The 20,065-nt window shown below is 37.1% G+C and overlaps 1 protein-coding gene across 7 annotated transcripts in view; it reads left to right on the plus strand.

Moving 5' to 3' along the window:
- Positions 1 to 20,065, plus strand: part of SLC44A5 (solute carrier family 44 member 5) — a 414,235-nt gene that overhangs the window by 357,759 nt on the left and 36,411 nt on the right. For all 7 annotated transcript variants that reach the window (XM_021096466.1, XM_013996232.2, XM_021096464.1 and 4 more), the window contains 5 exons: positions 4,852 to 4,980; positions 5,781 to 5,841; positions 11,080 to 11,203; positions 12,639 to 12,722; positions 16,101 to 16,213. In XM_021096466.1, coding sequence (XP_020952125.1) covers positions 4,852 to 4,980; positions 5,781 to 5,841; positions 11,080 to 11,203; positions 12,639 to 12,722; positions 16,101 to 16,213 — 511 coding nt within the window. The remainder of the gene's footprint in view (positions 1 to 4,851; positions 4,981 to 5,780; positions 5,842 to 11,079; positions 11,204 to 12,638; positions 12,723 to 16,100; positions 16,214 to 20,065) is intronic.

Here is a 20,065-nt window from a genome sequence, read left to right on the forward strand (position 1 = left end):
AGAAAGTACCGGCATTCAGAAGCCCAACTTTTAAAATCTCCCACACTGATCTCCACTTGCCTACCTATCAACTGAGTTTGTATGTTTATTCTGCCTGCCCTCCTCTTATGGTGGAGGAACTGCCTCAGTGCCTAAGGCCAGCCAATCTCTCATGCATTAGATCTGATCCTGTCTAGTATACTCCCACACACAACTCCAAATATTTTCTCTCTTATTACCTCTTTTTTTTTTTTTTACTAAATTATCCCCATCAGTAGACAAAGATGCTGTTATTTCATCCATCTGAAAAAGTGCTCTCCATGATCCCACAGCCCTTCTTCTTACTGCTTCATATCTCTGTGCCTCTTTTTTTTTTTTTTTTTTTTTTTTTGCAAAACCCTTAAAAGAACAGTCTATATTCAGTGTGTCTAAATCTTCTCTTCTCATTTTCATTCAGGCTTTTGCTCCTACTCCATTTTCTCTAAGTGATACTGTTGATCTCTATATATTTAAACCAATGGTCAGGTCTCAGTACTACAGTTACTTGATCTCACAGCATTGTTTAATCAATCCCTCTTCCTTAAACACTCTCCTTGCTTGGCTTCCAGGGCACGACATTCTATGTTTCCTTCTGACTCTGTGGCTACTCCCTATCAGTCTTTGCTGGTTTCTCCAACAACTTCTAAACACTGGCGTTCCCTCCTCCACCAAGCTTAGTCCTCTTCAGCATCTGTGTTTACTCCTTTGATGATCTCACCTAGTCTTGTGGTTTTAACACGGTTTTCCAGGCTGCCCTTCCTAATTTATATACCCAGATAAGTCTGCTCCTGGAACTCCAGATGTTTGTATCCAATATATATGCCATGTCTCTACATGGATACTTAGTTGACTTCTCAAATTTAACATATCCAAACAATTCTTTTTTTTTTTTTTTTTTCGTCTTTTTGCCATTTCTTGGGCCGCTCCTTACATATGGAGGTTTCCAGGCTAGGGGTCTCATCAGAGCTGTAGCCACTGGCCTACACCAGAGCCACAGCAACGCGGGATCCAAGCCGCGTCTGCGACCTACACCACAGCTCACGGCAACGCCGGATCATTAACCCGCTGAGCAAGGGCAGGGATTGAACTGGCAACCTCATGGTTCCTAGTGGATTCGTTAACCACTGCGCCACGACAGGAACTCCCCCAAACTCAATTCTTAATCTCTGACTTTATCCCCAACCTCAACAGCCTTCTTGTTTCAGATAAGGCTGTCTCTAAATATGGTGAATCATCCTTGATCCCTCTTTTTCTCTCATGCTCATTTTTGAGCTATGAGATAATTCCTCCAGTCTCCATTCCAGATATCCTTCTCCTTCTTTTTTCAAGGAACCATCTAAATTAGTTTGATGACCCCCGGTCTTTCTGCCTCTGTTCTTGCCCCTTAGAGTCTCTTTTTCAGCCAGCAGCCAGTGTGACCCTGGTAAATACAAGTCACATTATGTCCCTCCTTTGCTCAAGCCCTCTCCCCTCCAGTAGCTTCCCAAGTTACTTGAATTAAAAGCCAAAGTACTGACAATGGCCTGTAAGACCCATCACTGGGGCCTGACTCTGGCCACATATGCTACTGCTGTCCCTCTGCACCACACTCAGGTCATGCTGACCATCTGTTGTCTTCAAAGGATCCAGGAAAGTGCCTGCTTCATAGCCCTAGACTGCTGTTCGTCCTGCCAAGAGTACTCTTTCTCCAGACAACTATGGCTTGATCACTAGTCTTCTTTAAAGTCTCCCTCAAACGTTACCTTTTTAGAGAAACCTCCCTTGACTGCTTACTTCAAAGTAGAATCCTACCCTGGTACCTTTCATCCTCTAGCCTTTTTCCTAGTCTTTTCTCCGCAGCACCCATTACCATCTCAGAACAAACAATTTTACTTATTTGGTGTTATCTGTCTCCCCCTGCTAAAAGGTAAACTGCTTGAAAGTAGGGATTTTTTATCTATTTTGTTTACTATGGTGTCCACAGTGCCTACAACAGGCTCAGAATAGGTGATCAATACGTATATGTTGAATGAATGAATATCTTCCTATTCCCAGTCTAAGAGTTTTTCCATTATATTCTGCAAATCCATCATTTCCCTAAGGAAACAAACAAAAAAAATCCTTGCTTTTGGCTATAGTTCATAAATGATTTAATAGATCATCATTTCTTCATTGTAAATGTAGTGTTTTAACCTTAAATGTAACTCTCTCCTCCACTCACCAAATCCTAATTTATATTAGTTTAACCCTATATGAATGGAAGATGTCAAAATAATGAAGAAGAACTATATTCAAAGTGCCCTTTTGTGGTTATACAAAGAATCAGAACTGAGTCAATAAATGCAGACTTGCTTTTAGCCTGCCAGGCAACAGTGTATCTCTGATACAACCATATTTTCATGCATTATGTTTTCCCTTAACTGCAGCATGGTCCAGACATGTGTCATAGGTCTTTGAAGGAGAGATCATGATCAATTGGATCTCCAACCTCAAAGTGATCTTCATTTTTGGCTAATTTTATGTTGATTGCTACTCATCAGCACCCTATTTTAAGTGAACAAATTGGTCTGATAGAGAGAAAGTAAAGAGCAGTTGCTCTATTGTTTTTTAACAGCTCATTTGTGTCTGGAATGAAATTTGATGCAATTCTCTTTAACAAATCATTTTTACCATTTTAATTACTTTCTCATATATTGCATTCACAGGGCTTTTGCATGTGTAGTATACATTATATGTATGTGAATTTGTAGATACAGAAATTATCATGGCCTCAACTCAGTAGTCCCTACCATCATTTAAAGGTTGTGAAGGCATTGATACTTTTAGTATTTCCTTGTATAAATCCATTTAAATGTATCCAACAGGGGGCCTACTTCAGTTATCTTTCAGAGATGTGTAAGTACATTGCTAAAGTGTACATGTCTGTGAGGAAGTTCTAATGTGTTAATGGTTTTTTGGCAGCTTAGCTCCAGTCAGAGTGAACTTTTGACATTTGCATTGTTAATGACCTTAACCTTCAAAAAAAATGTGAGCATGTTGGATGCTGTGAATGTCCCTCAAGACTTCAGTTTTCCTAGAAAGATACCTGTGAAACTTTCAATATTTCCTTCAGAGTTGCATGTGTGAATGTGACTGTGTGTGTGTTTGTATGTGTGTATAGGAGAGACTGAGAGAGAAAACGCATCTGTGTGTGTATGAATATGAATATGGGTAGTTTACCTTGTTGAAAATTCTAAAAGAAATTGGACTGCTGCTACTACAGAACAATATTAACTGTGGGATTTGAGATATACATTTAGTTATCCACCAACTACTCTAGCTGTGGGGTCGGCACCAAATGTCCTCATGTGCAGCAGAAACGTCATCCAAAAGGTGAGTAGGAGATGTTAGCTCAACAGCCATGTTTATACCTAACTGCCAAGGGAGAAGAGCTGGTCAGTGAGAATCATGACCAAAGTAATGATTTGGGAGATGGTGCACATCAGAGCTGAGAGGGTTTTCATCAGGAGGGACTGCAGGTGGAAGAAAGAATGTTCAGGGATTGACTGCAACTCTATGGCTTGATTCATTTTTTTTTTTTTTTTATTACAAGCAAAAGCAAAACCAATAGAGTACATCTTCCCTGATTCTGCTTTCTCTGGAGAGTTACTAATTGGATTGTTGTCACTCCATGGTGGCTCTGTGGATTAGCACAGCAATCTGGCTTGGTGTTAATATGACCTGAACCCAAAGTTCATTAATATAAAATAATTGACCTCTCTGCCCACATTTGACCGGTGTTGCTAAAAGACAGTAATAACGACTGATTGCCACAAATAGCCCTGATTTTTGTTAGTTTCCTATGGTAATAAAAACCCCAATTATGCTTTAGAATTTACTGGCACTGATAGTTATTAGTGGCATAATTTATCAACATTTAGAGCATTTTATTTTATCTCATTTTAGGGCCCCACCTGTGGCATATGGAGTTTCCCAGGCTAGGGGTCAAATTGGAGCTGCAGCTGCCAGCCTACGGCACAGCCACAGCAACTCCAGATCTGAGCCATGTCTGCAACCTACACCACAGCTTGCAGAATCACCAGATCCTTAACCCACTGAGCAAGGCCAGGGATCAAACCTGCCTGTCCTCATGGATGCCAGTCAGATTAGTTTCTGCTGAGCTACAACGGGAACTCCTGTCTAGAGCATTTTAAATTGCCATTTTATTCATCTCTAAGAAAGCAAGATTCTAACCCTGAAAATGTATAAACTATACAGGCTAAATTAATCTGGCATTATACTCTTATCTACTAAATCAGAAAATCATGAAAAATATTTCATTAAAGCTCACCACTGTCCTGTGGAAGATGTCACAAAAATCTACAAGTGATAAAATGGCATAGAACTGCATGCACACACACAAACACACACACAAATGAACATGTGTAAAACTGATGAAAACTGAGTAAGTTTCCTGGATTGTAACAATATCAATTTCCTGGTTGAGGTATTGTACCGTAGTTATGCCAGTTATTACCATTGGTCAAAACTGCGTGAAAGGTATGTGGAATCTATTATTGCTGCATGTAGATCTATACTTATCTCAAATCAGAAGGTAAAAATAAGTTTGCCATTGCACAGCATCTTATTGTTTCAACATGACATTAGCATCAAAGGACAAGTAGAGGCTGATAACTAGTACATGAAATTTTATTTTTTACAGTAAGTTTAGGAAATTGTTTTAAGTTTCTTAGATTGAAAGTGGTGCTTTGTTCTTTTATTTTGGTGGATAATTTAGAAGTCTAACCTTATAGATAATTTATTGGTTTTTTTTACTCAATTCAGTCCCCACCACCATGTTTCTTTATTTCACAGATCTGTGTCTCCAAGTGCCCAGAAAAATTTTTAACCTACATGGAAATACAATATATGTACAGAAAAGACAACAGCTATTTGACTTACTACAGCCAGTTCTGCAAGTCTGCTTTTGTTAAACCTGCGAAGGTATATGTGTTTAAGCTTAAAACTAGAGGATTTACCTTGTTTCAATCTCTAGTGTAACCTGAGCATTGTAATTGGAAAACTTCTAGGCAATGATCACTAACAGTACCATTTCATTAAAACACGGATGCACATGTATGTACAAATATACACATGATTTATAGCCTATCGTTTTGCAGACTTGGGGTATTAATACAAGACTGTTAGGTCTGGTAAGTTAGTGTCAACTATTCTGGATTCCAAGCTTTCCACTTGGATGGATCTTTTTGCTGTCAAGATCTGTGAGCTAAATGTCATTTGCAGACACCGTTAAGGTGGTAATAAATCTCCATGGCTATTTAGTAACGAGAATTTTACTCCCCAACCTGATTTGGTAATTACTCATTTAAAAAAATTCCAAAATGCTACTTAGCTTTAACATATAAAGGAATCTAAAGCCTCATTATGTCACTTAGTATTAATGGCTTCTAAGTTAAAGAAGATGCCATTTTTCCAGAAAAAAATTAAAATATTAGAGACTGAGGATATAACTAAGACAAAGACAGCCATCGTCAAAGATGTGCCTTGGTTTCAGCAGGTCTGGCTTTATTATTATTGATTCAGTTCAATTATAGATTGGATATTTAAAAGTGTCAAACAAGCGTATGTGTGTGATAAACATAATTACTCTCATTAGGGGAATAATTTGCAATAATGAGATTATTAGGGAGTTGAGTTTTTAAAGGACCAAATTTTTATATTAAGAGTAAGAGTTGTCATCACACAGTCTTTGAAATGTTAACATACTCTTCCTTTAATTTTAGACTCTCACACAAGTTTTACTGGATAATGATTGTCCAACCGCGATTTTTCCAAGCAAACCTTGTAAGTGGTTATTATTTTATCTTAGAAACACCAACTCTACCAAGAAGTTATTTGATTCAGTTCCTTTATTTCACAGTTGCCAAAACTGAGGCCAAGAATGATCCTATGACTAGCTCAAGGTCCCAGAATTAATTAGGAAGAAAACCAAAGCTATAAAACCTGTTCTTCTTTTTTTTTTTTTTTTTTTGTCTTTTTGCCTTTTCTAGGGCCGCTTCCCGTGGCATATGGAGGTTCCCAGGCTAGGGGTCTAATCGGAGCTGTTGCTGCCAGCCTACTCCAGAGCCACAGCAACACAGGATCTGAGCTGCGTCTGCGACCTACACTACAGTTCACGGCAATGCCGGATCTTTAACCCACTGAGCTAGACCAGGAATTGAACCCGCAACCTCATGGTTCCTAGTCAGATTCATTAACCACTGAGCCATGACAGGAACTCCTAAAGCCCATTCTTCTGACTCCAGCTGTGGATGTTCCCTTGGAGCTTGATGAGGTTTTAGGACTGGCTGCATAAACACACACACAAAAAGATTGGAAATTGATTTTTAAAAGCCCAGTCAGATTGATTGTTTGGTGCTCCATAAACACACACACGCACACACACAGACACACTCTAACAGACCTAACCCTGAATTCCACCAAAAAGTTTATTGAAAAATTGTCTGGGGAGTGAGGATGAGACATATACTTGTCTTTATAATTTGAAATTTGGAATATTTATATGTCTCCTGAATGAGTCAACATTTTATTTCTTTAACATTTACAATCTTTATTTCACTCTGTTTAGAAGACAATGAAATAATCATTCATTTCCTTTCTTAAGAATATAATCCTAACAGTGAAGATAAAACTTTACATAAAGATGTTCATGACAATGTAATTCAAAAAAGCCAGACAAAAAGAAAATTAAAAGGAAACACTCTAATAGCCAAGAGCAATAGAATGCTTAAATAATGATGTATTCGTTAAATGAAATATTTTAGAATTATAACATATAATAGGTATTGTATATATGTTATAATGTTAAATAAGATGAAAAACACTATATGCATTATTAATATTGACAAGCATGTATAAATTAAATTTTTAAAAACTATTCAAAGAAAAATATTGGAAAGAAATACATCAAAATTTTAAGAGATTGTTTTGGAGGTGAGAAAATTATAGCCATTTTCTCACTTCTTTCTTCTTTTATTTTATTTCTCTATTTTTCCCACAATGAGTACATATTTTTTTTTAAATGAAAGGTAGTCATCAGTTTGAGTAGAAAGTCAGGTACACTGAAGTAGCTACCACCATACATATTGTCTCAACTTGCTCCTATCACTCTTCTCTGGATATTAGAAACTGCAGCAAAGATGTAGGTCTGACCAGCAACTGCATTGTACCAGGAGCTCTGGGCAACAAGTGTCTGGAGCCAACAAATTTTTATGCAAAGAAAGTAAAAATGAATCACAGTCACTGAAAATAAAATAGGTATAAAAGTATGATATAGTCCTTGCTTTTACAGGTACAGTTTAAATAGCACAGTATAAAATGTTCATTTGGGATACCAAAAAATGAATAAGACACAGTTCTTCACAGTCTAGTGAAGGAAACATTGAGGTAAACATTGAAATCAACTTGTATCATCCCAGTAGGGGATTAAATGTAGTACTTGGAACATTAGTATGCAGTTAATTAAATTCACTCATTAAGAATTATATAGGAGTTTCCTGGTGGCCTAGTAGTTAAGGATTTGGTGTTGTCACTGCTGTGGCTTGGGTTCCCCTGTCCTGGGGACTTCTGCATGCTGCAGGCACAGCCAAGAAAAAGATTTTATCAAACGAAATAAGTAATATTCAAAGAAAGAAACAAAGGACAACATCTCATATACTGTATAGTTAAAACTCTCTCTAAACTCAAATTGATTAAAGACCTAAATGTAAGTCCAGATACTATAAAATTCCTAAAGGAAAACATAGGCGGAATGCTCTTTGACATAAATCACATCAACATCTTGTTTGATCTACCTCCTAGAATAGTGACAATAGAGACAAAAATAAGCCAATGGAACCTAATCAAACTCAAAAGCTTCTGCACAGCAAAGGAAATCATTAAAAAAATAAAAAGGCAACCCACAGAGTAGGAAAAAAACCTTTGCAAATGATTCAACAGACAGAGGTTTAATCTTCAAAATATACAAACAACCCAATCAAAAAAATGGGCAGAAGACCTAAATAGACATTTTATCAAACACATACAGCTTGCCAGTAGTCACATGAAAAAATGCTCATTATCACTAGTTATTAGAGAAATGCAAATCAAAACTAAGTGAAACACCTCCTCACACCAGTTAGAGTGGCCATCATTAACAGTTCAATAGGCAACAAATGCCGGAGAGGATGTGAAAAAAAGAGAACCCTCCTTCACTGTTGGTAGGAATGTAAATTGGTACAACCATTATGGAAAACAGTATGGAGGTACCTCAGAAAACTAAATATAGAACTACCATATGATCCAGCAATCCCACACCTGGGCACATATCCAGACCAAACTTTCACTGAAAAAGATACATGGACCCCTATGTTCACTGCAGCACTATTCACAATAGCCAAGACATGGAAACAACCTAAATGTCCATTGACAGATGAATGGATTAAGAAGATGTGGTATATATAGAGAGAATGGAATACTCTTCAGCCATAAAAAGAACGAAATAATGCCATTTGCAGCAACATGAATGGAGCTAGAGATTGTCATACTAAGTGAAGTAAGTCATAAAGAGAAGGACAAAAACCATAATACATTAGTCTAAATTATGGCACAAATGAACTTTCTCAAAACAGAAACAGACCATGGACATGGAGGGCAGACTTCTGTTTGCCGGGGGTGGGAGGGGGAAGAGAGAGAGGCTAATAGGGAGCTTGGAGTTGGTAGATGCAGACTGTTTCATTTAGAATGGATGGGTGATGGGGTCCTGCTGCACAGCACAGGGAATACTATCTAGTCTCTTGGGTAAGAACCTTATGGAAAATGAAAAAAAAAAAATGAGCATGTATGAGTAGCTGGGTCGCTTTGCTGACAGTGGAAATTAAATTGAAGGGACATTGTAAATCAACCATGATAAAAAATTTTTTAAATCTCAAAAAGGGGGGGGGGAGAAATTTCTTACAGAAGAAAGACTGGAAGGAGATGCACCAGAATGTTAATATAGTTCACTCTGTGTTGTAAAACTATGCATAGTTTTGTATCTTCTTTCATAAAATGTTCTCTACTTTCCAAATATATAGTAAGAAATTGCTTAATTAATACTTAGAAATTAATAGCTAACAGATGAGATGAGTTATTGCCCAGAAATAATATGTAGAACAAGTTTAGGGGATCCTGTAGGTGGGAACAGTCAATTGATGGAGTGGAAAGAGAAAGTGTATGGAAAAGCAGGTGGGGGGTGGGCAGGAGAGACCCTGGGCCTGTAAACTAAGGGAAGAGAGTCTCAAAAGGCCAGGCTTGTCTCCCATGTCAAAGTCTCAGAGAAGTTAACTCATTCACCAGAAAATATTTACTGAGTTCCACTATGGACAAGAATTGTTCTAGGTGATGGGTTTCAGCAGGATGAAGACTAAAAAATATTTGGAGATTTTGACAATTAGGTCATTGGGATCACTGAGAGGACAATTTCCATTGGGGAAGCGGGGGGGCAGAATTGAGATTGAGAGGGAAGAGAGGAATTTAGCAGAGATGACCATGTCCAGTTTGCCAGGGCAGAGCAGGAGAAAGAGGATACTGAAGCAATCATCCGTATTATAAATTCTACAGAAGATTGAGGTGGGTAGACAAGATCATTTGAAGCCAGGAAAGTCAGGAAAAGCTTTATGAAGACTTATTTCCTTTCACAATATCAACTCTTTAATATTTTTAGGTTTAAGTTCCATACGAACTCAGGCAAGTCTGTGATACTTCCTGTAAGAGAAAGATTTAAATGACCCATTTCTGATTTTTCTTTCCTCTTCATTTACAAATTAGGGTTTTGAAACATTTTTAGTAGTACAGATTTGTATAGAAGCAAGGATTCTATTTAATTAAAACTAAGCACATAGAAAACTGAATGGTAAATTAACTCTTCTTGGAAATTATGCTAGTCTACAAAGTGTGGAAAATTTTTGATAGCTTTAGAATTTCTAATTATAGCCCCTTTTAAAAAACTTGTAAAAGAAAAAGCTGGAAGGGGAGAAATTATTAAGACTTTGCAAATGAAAATTCAGTTGTCTTAGAAGCTTAAAGTTTGTAGAGCTTGTTCTTATTTCCCAAGGAATTATTCACTAATCTCTGGTTTTCAAGGTTTCACTCAAAGAGCATCTAAGAATTTTTTTTTTTTTTTTTTTTTTTTGTCCTTTTAGGGCTGCACTCATGGCATATGAATTTCCCAGATTAGAGGTCAAATTGGAACTGCAGCTGCTGGCCTACGCCACAGTCACAGAAATGCCAGATCTGAGCCACGTCTATGACCTACACCATAGCTCATGGCAACACTAGATACCTAATCCACTGAGCAAGGCCACGGATCAAATTCACATCCTCATGGATGCTAGTCAGATTCGTTTCCACTGAGTCACAAGAGGAACTCCTTTTTTTTTTTTTGGTCTTTTTGCCTTTTCTGGGCTGCTCCTACAGCATATGGAGGTTCCCAGGCTAGGGGTCAAATCAGAGCTATAGCCACTGGCCTACGCCAGAGCCACAGCAACGCCAGATCCAAGTGGAGTCTGCAACCTACACTGCAGCTTACAGCAACACCAGATCCTTAACCCACTGAGCAAGGTCAGGAATCGAACCCGCAACCTCATGCTTCCTAGTTGGATTCGTTAACCACTGAAGCACAACGGGAACTCCCAGAATTTTTAACTCATCCATCCCTTCAAGTAAATATAGCCTTTTTTATTAAAATGTGTTGACCATGAGAGATAGGTTTTCAGTATTATTCTTATAAAACCTGCTATGTGTCCTACTTGTGGCTTCCTGATGAATATACCACATAAAAAATAATCAACAAGTTTAAATGTAGCTTCAGATTGTGATCATATTTGCTTTACATGTCAGTCTTAGAACCATCAGAAAATCTGATTATCAAGTAATCAGCAATTGTCTATATTGAGCAATTTATACATTGTCAAGAACTTGATTATCAGTAACACAAATCTTCAGAAAAGGAGGACACCCTTAAGGAAGAAAAGTAATTACCATACTTTTAATTTATTTTTACAGTTCTCCGAAGATGTTTCCCTGACTTCTCTACTAAAAATGGCACTTTAACAGTAGGAAATAAGACAGAGTTTGAAGACGGAAGTGGAAGGAGAAGAAATGCTGTAGAACTCAGGGCAGCTGCAAAGTATGTTGTTTACATTCCCATTCTCACTTTTGATGCATCCCATTATTGTACCCAAATTAAAGCTTCGATTAGGTTAATGATTATAGAGGAAGAATTATGTATTTTTATGAAATATCTATGTCACTGTGGATTGGGGAACTTGCATGTGTTCATTAAGAAAACCAACTAAAGGAGAAACCAGAATGAATTTGAAAGAACAATTATGCTTTGCAAAATGGTTAAACCTTTCATTTTCAACAGGTATTGAAATGAAATGTCAGGAAACATACTGAAAGACTAATATAATTTACTTTTGAATGAGCATAATTAGAAAACCCATGCTTTTTTTAAAGCACCATTTTAAACAAATGACTGAAATAATAAAACTGCCAGATGTTTAAAAAGGAATGGGGCCTTAAGAAAGGTAAAGCAACCATGGAGCTGCTGTTTCAGCACTGTGTTGAACTTATATGTACTAACTAGAGTGAAGTAAATTTTCTGATTCCCTTGGCTGTATGCCTTGTGGTGTCCCATGTTAATGGGAAATATAATTCCCTGCAGGCAGGCAGACACACACCTGTGCACAAACATAAACACAAGAGTATCACTGCATAACTCAGTTGTTAAATTGAAAATGAAAAAAAAAGATATTCTAAAAATGTATTGTTCTTTCTCAAAAGATTTTAGCAGTCCAAGTAGAATAGTGCAGTTTCTGTGCATTTAGAATATAATAGCAACATGGGTGAATTTCACAATTATGAAGCTATGTGAAAAAAAATCATAAAGTAATAGTACAACTCCATTGATAAAAAAGTTTAAAGTTAGATAACTAAATTAAATTACCCCAGGATGCCAATATAAGTGGTAAAGCTAAAAAGAAAACTGGGAAATAATTATTACAAAAAGTCAGGAGCATGGTTACTTGAGGGGAAAGGGGGTGTTGGAGGGGCACACAGGGGAAAGGATTGATGATGTTGGAGTCACAGAAGTGCATTCACTTTGATGATTCATCAAACTTGATGCTAATGATTTGGGCACTTTTCTGTATGTGCCCCCCATTGTGCCTTCCTGCTACAGAGCTGTCAGAGCATTAGGAAGGGGCATTAATATGGTATTTATTCTTGGCTCTGTGGATTTTGTAAGTTAAATGCTGATCTTATTTAAATTCATGTCTTAATAGTGAGGTTTCTGCAACAGTGAAGGCATGTTGCCTCTATTGGACAAGGGTCTATTTACCATTCTTGAAAGCCTTGTTCCCTCTGTGTGTAGCTAAAGCTACTTTTTCATTTTTACCATCTCATGTATTGTTGTGGCTAAGAAAAGAGTCACTACTGATAAGTAGTTTCTAAAAATATGCTTAGAACAGCAGCTTGCAGATCTCTTTGATCATAACAAGAACATTTCTGTTTAGTGATAGTCATAAAATAATTGATTCTTTTCCCTTCTTTCAATTCAGTGGTATCAATAAAGCCCTTGATGCAAGGGCAATTGGAATGAAAGTGTTTGAAGACTATGCAACAACTTGGTATTGGATTCTCATGTAAGTGAAAACATAGGTGTTTCTTCTTCAGCCCCATTCTGATTTTATCTTTGTGCAATTTCTTTCTTCAAATTCCCCATTCAAGTTAGTGAATAAAAGGTTGACTCAGATCTTAGTTCCTGCCACTTTCTTTTTCAGACAGAGTGAAATGAAACAAAGATATTTGGAAATCTGCCCAGTGTTAGCAGAAACTTATAAGAATGTAAATTTTAATTTTATTTATTAAATCACTAGAGAAAGTACTCTTAAGTACTCTTATTAATACAGATTTCAAGTCATGTGGGACCTCACTTGCAGTATATTTGCTTTTCATCACATATTACAGTGGATATGGTATTATTTCTCTGGTTCTCATTTGTCCTTCCCTGGACCTCCAAAGGCTCATTCTTATTTTTAACGTGTCTTTTCCACATCATGTTTGTTATCATCATCATCAAAGTCACTGTACTTATGAGAAGCTGGAAAAGATCTATGAAGGGAAAAAAAGATTTAAATTTTTTAGATAGAGGATTTGAATCCCTAAAAGGTAAAGGAAAATGTAGTCACACTACTGGAGTAGGTACATGAGTTTGATATATCTGAGGCTGTCACTTCTATCTGGCTCTTGTGTCACCTTCTTATACCTTAAGTACATTAAAAGCATCTATGGTTCCTTAGTGATCGAAGAATAAAGTGAAAATATCTTTGGATACTTTCAAGGCCCTTTGCAACCTGGCTCAACTTAGTTTCCCAGATTCATCTCTCTCCATATTTCTTGATTAATCCTATATTCTTTTTTTGTGTGTGTCTTTATAGGGCCACACCCACAGCATATGGAAATTCCCAGGCTAAGGGGTCAATCAGAGCTGTACCTGCCAGCCTACACCACAGCCACAGCAATGCAGGATCTGAGCCTTGTCTGTGACCTACACCACAGCTCACAGCAATGCCGGATCTTTAACCCACTGATCAGGGGCAGGGATCAAACCCTTGTCCTCGTGAATACTAGTTAGGTTCATCACTGCTGAGCCATGATGGGAACTCCAAATCTATCTTCTAAACATATCAACTAGCATGCCCATCCCTAGATTGTCAAACCCCCGTGTTTTTGCATGCTCTGTTCTCTTCCCTAACATATCCTACTTTGTGTGAACCCCATCTCATTATTTAAAATCTGCTTTTGTGTCCCGTATGATGTCTTTCTTGACTCCCCTGACATAATAAACTACTTGCCACTCTGTGTTCCTCATATTCATTTTGTGTGTGCATGCACACCATGTGTACATACCTACGCATAAACACATACCTATCTTTTAGTTAGTTAGTTAGTATTTTTAAGGCTGCACCTGTGGCATATGGAGGTTCCCAGGCTAGGGGTTGAATTGGAGCTGAAGCTGCTGGCCTAACACCATAGCAATGCCAGATCTAAGTGGCATCTGCGACCTACGCCACAGCTCACAGCAACATGGGATCTTTAACCCATGAGCAAGGCCAGGGATCAAACCTGTATCCTCATGGATGCTAGTCAGATTTGTTTCCGTTGAGCCACAATGGGACCTCCGATACCTATCTTTTATATAGCAACTACTGTCGTGTATTTTATTTACCTGCCTCTTTCCATCTGATAAACTATGAACTCTATCATGGTAGCTATGTCTAACATCTTTATTTTCCTAACTCCTTGTATGGTTCTTGGACCAAAAAGATGCATAGAAAATGTGGGTTCAAGGAAGAGTTTAAAACACTAAGGGGGACAAATATATTCAACTATAAGTTTCATAATAAAATCAAAACTGCATTGTATGTAAAATACTAGTGAGTAATTTTTAGAGTTGTAAAACTATGTAGTTTTATGAGATTTTACTCATATTGATGCTTTGTCTTAAATAATTTAAGTCATTATTTTCAGTATGTGTTTCAGGATATACCTCCAGCACAGAGACTCTAGTCTACACTTGACAGGAAACTGGGTACCCCTATTGTCAGACCCAAATATCACTAGATATTTCTGTTCTTTGGTTCGGCTTTCCCACTCTTACCTGGAAGAGGTGTAAATGATGATAGACTCTCCTGCCTACCTCACTCCCAGCGCACACAATGAAATACTCTCTACCCAGGGACCACTCAAACCACTAGAACATAAACACCTCCTTTTATTTTCAGCTCTTCTACTCTCATCTACTTCGTACATATAAAGCCAAAGACTGACATGCTAGCATTAGTTTATTCAGTTATTTTATGCAGGGATTTAAAACACAGAGTAGTAAATAGCTATATTTCATTTTCCCCCCTCTGATCTTTTTGAATATTCCCTTTAGACTATGCAATAGAATATTTCTTCAACCATATTGACTATTTTGGCATTAAAGTAGTTATTTTTAAATGGGAATGGCTTCTGAAGTGAAAAGCACAGGTTCTGCAAGACTATGAGCTTAGAAGTTACTTTGATATGCGCTGTCATCTATCCAGTGACAGTGTTAATAATATTTTCTTTTTAAAGATAACACTTAATGGACAATGAACGCAATAAATGTGCCAGGCTCTGTCTGTTGCTGTTTGGAAACTTGCAGATAGCAGCAGCAGTGTCAACTTTTAATAGAAGCATCTGACAAATTTCCATTCTTAGTGAGTTCTCTTTGATGAAAGTACCTACCAGAATCCAGTATGACTTTAACCTGGATATATGGGTGGAAAACTACCTCTGTTAGTTTAATCAAATTTCAGGAAGAAATAAAGCAGAGGGGAAACAGTTATGCTGCTGATTACTGGGTAAAGTCACATGGCCCAGGTGACAGGGCAGCCTTATCATGGCACCAAATTATAGCCCACAGATCCCTGGGCCCCTGAAATAAGTGTCTGGTGATGTTAGACATCACAAACTGTTACTGATAATTAGGTCAGGATGATAATGACTACAAAATCATGGATTTAGGGACTGTGTGTGGAAGTTATTTTGCATGTTTTTCTGCCCTAAGATTTTTCCTTTACTGCTAGACAATTGTAGTGCATGAGGTTTTCATCAGTCACCAGATAGATAGAACAGCATAAATTCCTCATGAATAGGTTTTATAGTTTATCAGTTGGTGGGTAAATATGAAGTGGAAAAAATAGGGCTGTGATAGATAGGAAATGTGCTTTTCTTGGAACAGTGACTGATACCAGACTTCAGTTTACCAAGGTGCATGAAAAGGACACCTATGTAAAGTCCTGATGGTCCTGCTCTTTCATATGAAAGTCTTGGCAGAAAGAATTATTTGTAGTTATTAACGTTATAAACATTTCCATAGACAGATTAAATAACCAAGAATTATTTTGAATAGAAAAAAGTGTTGTGCTGTTTTCATTATGTTATGTTTAGCACACTGGACCCTTGTGTTTGTTGTGTGTTTTTTCCTCCAGTGGCCTGACTATTGCCATGTTCCTAAGCTGGATGTTTGTGGTACTCCTGAGGTTCACAGCTGGATTCCTCTTCTGGATCTTCACCTTTGGTGTCATTGGGATTATAGCTTATGGTAGGTATCACTCCTCTTAAAAACTGCCAAGTATCAAAATAATCTTTCTTTTCAGTTGCCATTATGAATTACCAGATAGCATTTTACTTCCAGTGAATTTAATTATTTTTTACTTCCTTCCAAAAAGGTATTAAATTGAGAAAAAATATCTAATTTTGCATAACTTGTCTCTATTACATAATTCTTCTTTATCTTGGAAAAAAAATGATATCAAAATGTACCACTCTTTTTCCCTACCAGCCTTTGGTCTTGTGCCTCATGGGTATTAGAGAGGTAAAAAAAAAAAATCCCTTTTCGGTTGATGAAAAATATTTCAGACAATTCTTTTATTTCTTTAACTTTTCCATCTGATCAAAGGCCAGGTCTGCATAGTTACACAAGTGTGATCTAGTTTTCTCTTTCAACTTAGTACTTTTAATCCAGGTACCGTCACACATTTTATTAAGTGGCCAGTACTTCGTAATGAGGCGTCACTCTCTAGAGGCAAGTGTTCTGAATTGCACTCACTAGCTAGGGAGTTATTTATTTCAAATTGAGATTAATTACTAAGGCAGTTCCACCAAATGCAGTACAGGTGAAATGCAAACACTGAAAAAGTAAAGTCTCTCCTAACAAACAGTATAGCATTGTTCAGTCTTTGAAAAGTATATGGGCCAGTATATGAATGTTCGAGAAGTTTCTATTCAATATAATTATTTCCCCAACACCATATAGATTGACAATGAAATTTTATGGTTGCAGACACCAAAAATCACACTTTCCTGTTTCTGTCAAAGAAGAAGAGCTTCCCAACATATCAGTACAAGAAAGCAGGAGAATCCTCCAAATCTGTAGTCATCTTGAATTCTAATCCCAGGTCTGGGGGACTTTGGAAAAGTTTCTTAATGAATATAAGATTCAGTCTCACTTTCCATAATATCAGCACAATAATGGTTATCTCCATAAATCCTCGTTTATGAAGATTAAATGAGACAATGAATATAAAGTTCCTAGAAGAGTCCCCAGAATACAATAAACACTCAGTATGTCTTGGGTTTATGGTTATTATCCTGCTCGCTATCCTCATCGAGTTTCAAACAATCAATAGCCTCTCTCCAGGTATTATTCCTTATCTGCTCCTGCAGTGCCACTGCCCCTGAAGAGGTGGGTCATTCTGGTGGAGGAAAACAAGAACTGCTGTTCCCTAATCTGAAACTCCCAAGAAAACTTTTTGTCTAAAAGTCTTTTTTAATTTTCATCCTTGGAGCTCAAAATTTCCCCTTCCTTTTGCCCTTTTAGAGTTTGGATTGTGATTCAATCACTCTTTATTGTTATTATAGGAGGGAAGGGCTATAAAGTCTGCTATTGATTTTGCTGAATTAGGAGCAAGAAAAATCTGAGATTGGCTATAGTGCAAAGTTGACAATGGCAAAAGAGAAAAGGTGGTCAATATATAAAAAGTACATTTAGAACAATCAATTTCAGCTCCTTATCGACTCCCTAGGTAGTGCTAATTCAGCAGCTGATGCTGTGGCAAGTAAGCTGAAGCTATTTTTTGGGAGGGGAAACTTGGAAAACTGACTTTCTACATATCATAGGAAACAACTATTTCCTATCGACAGCAGCCTATTTACTAAGGCAAAGAACAATGTGGATATGTTATACTGAGCCAAGTCCAAGCAAGTGTCCACAAATAGCAGTGGAACAGTTCTCGTTGACCAAGATAAGTTAGGCGCTACAGAGAAGAAACCATATAAAGCCATGGTTATAAACATGTATTTGGAGTTTGAAAAAGGCACTATTCTAGATTAATCACATATAAATTGTGATTCTTTGTAAGTACATATACCTTAATTAATAGTTTCCTCAGCTGTACAATAGGAATCTGTGAGTGTTAAATAAATCATATATACAAATAATTTAGCTGCCTAGCACATATTAATTGTTCAGTAAGCAGTATCTATTATTTTGTTGTTATACAGGAACATTGTTAAGGAAAGAGGGCTTGAAGCGCAGGGAACATACCTTTACAAACTAACAAACAAACACTAAAACAGGAGTGAGAAAGCAAATGGGAAATGAATTGGAAAACACTGCTAAAGCTTTCACATCCACCAATATAAAGGAACTAAATAATCTGAAGGGTCCTTTTGCAATGAAATAGTAGCTTAAAATAGTATGTATTGTTTTATATAGTTTATTTTTTTTGATGAATCTACTTGAAATAAAAGAAATCTCCCCCAAAGGAAAAAAATGTAAACCTGTGAGATAAAATACAGGGAACCAAGCAGGAATCCCATGTGAAATTATGGGTGGACCATCCGTACCAATATTACAGGCAGGAGACTTAGAGGATCCAACAGGGGAGTAAAGGATCACACCTGAAACTTCTGGAGTAGATCTGAGATCCCAGAAAATGTATAAAGTTACCCCAGTTTGATAGTACCCTTTGGTTGCCAACAGAAATAAATATAAATACTCTCTAGATGAAAGCACTTTCAATTCAGATCAGCAGGTTTCCATGGATTAAGATGAACAAAGTATGAGTTGTAATCAAAGATTACCAAACATGCAAAGAAATAGTCTTTTGCAAGAAATAAAAGAAACAATGAATATCAGATTGCAGTCTCTAAGAAATTCAGAAATAGATTGACACAAAACATGAAATAATCATGTATACAATGTTTAAGAATTAAAGATGTAATTAAAATATTAGAAATCACCAGAAATATCCAGGCATAAATGAAAATGAACCAAATGCAACTTTTCAAAACAAAGCAATAAAGCGATAAAGTGTTAGATTAAAAATTAAGTGGATAATTTTAAATGGTAAAATAGAGAATTAATGAACTGAAAGATGAACCTCTGAAATAGTTACTCAAAATGCAGCAGAATGTGACAAGAGTCACAGCAGAATGTAACAAAATATGATTGTGTGGTTAAGAGAGACAGAATTATATTGAGAAGCAACTAACATGTATCAGCATATTTGAAAGATATTGGCTGAGAATTTTCTAGAACTAATTAAAGATGTAAATCTATAGGAAAGAAAGCTCTAATTATACAAAGGAGAGTAAGGGAAGTAACATCCCTATCAAGTTGTATATTCTTTTATTTGTTCATTCAGCACATATCAATCGAGTAGCTGCTGTGCATAGGCACTATTTTAGCTCTTGAGAAAGAACAGTAAACAAAAAGACAAATGTCCTTACTCTCCTGACACTTATGGCCTAAGCAAATTAGGTATTAGAAGGTGATGCTCCACATGGAAAAGAGTAAAATAGAACAGGTATAAAGGGGGATTAATAGTATCATGGTAGGGCAAGGAGTGCAAATTCCAATATAGGTAGAATAAGTCTTTTGAAGAAGAAAACTGAGAAAACACTTGAGGGAGGCATTGGATTTAGCCATTGGAGATAAAGGGAAAGTTCCAGACAGTGAGGACAGCTAGAGCAAAGTCCTAAGAGCGTGTTGAAGAAATGGCTAGAATGCTTTTGTGGATAGGAGTTCTGAGAGGAGATGAGTATGTAGAATTTACAGAGGGCCAGAGGCTTACAGATTATTGTGAGATCTTGCCTTTTATCTCAGGTGAAATTAGGAGGTAAGGCAGGGTTTTGAGCAGAGAAAGGAAATGAAATGATGATGGCTTTAGTCTCTGTGTTGAGAAGAGACTATACTTAGGCAAGAGAAGAAGGAATGAGATCAGAGAAGAGGCCATTGCAGTAACTCATGCCAAATGAAGGACGCTCAGACCATGTGATGGTGACAATAAAGATGCACATATAGGTTTTTTGTTTGTTTGTCTTTTTGCCTTTTCTTGAGCTGCTCCCATGGCATATGGAGATTCCCAGGCTAGGGGTCTAATTGGAGCTG

Source organism: Sus scrofa, chromosome 6, assembly GCF_000003025.6.
Source record: "Sus scrofa isolate TJ Tabasco breed Duroc chromosome 6, Sscrofa11.1, whole genome shotgun sequence".
In the NCBI taxonomy this organism is placed as follows: Eukaryota; Metazoa; Chordata; class Mammalia; order Artiodactyla; family Suidae; genus Sus; species Sus scrofa.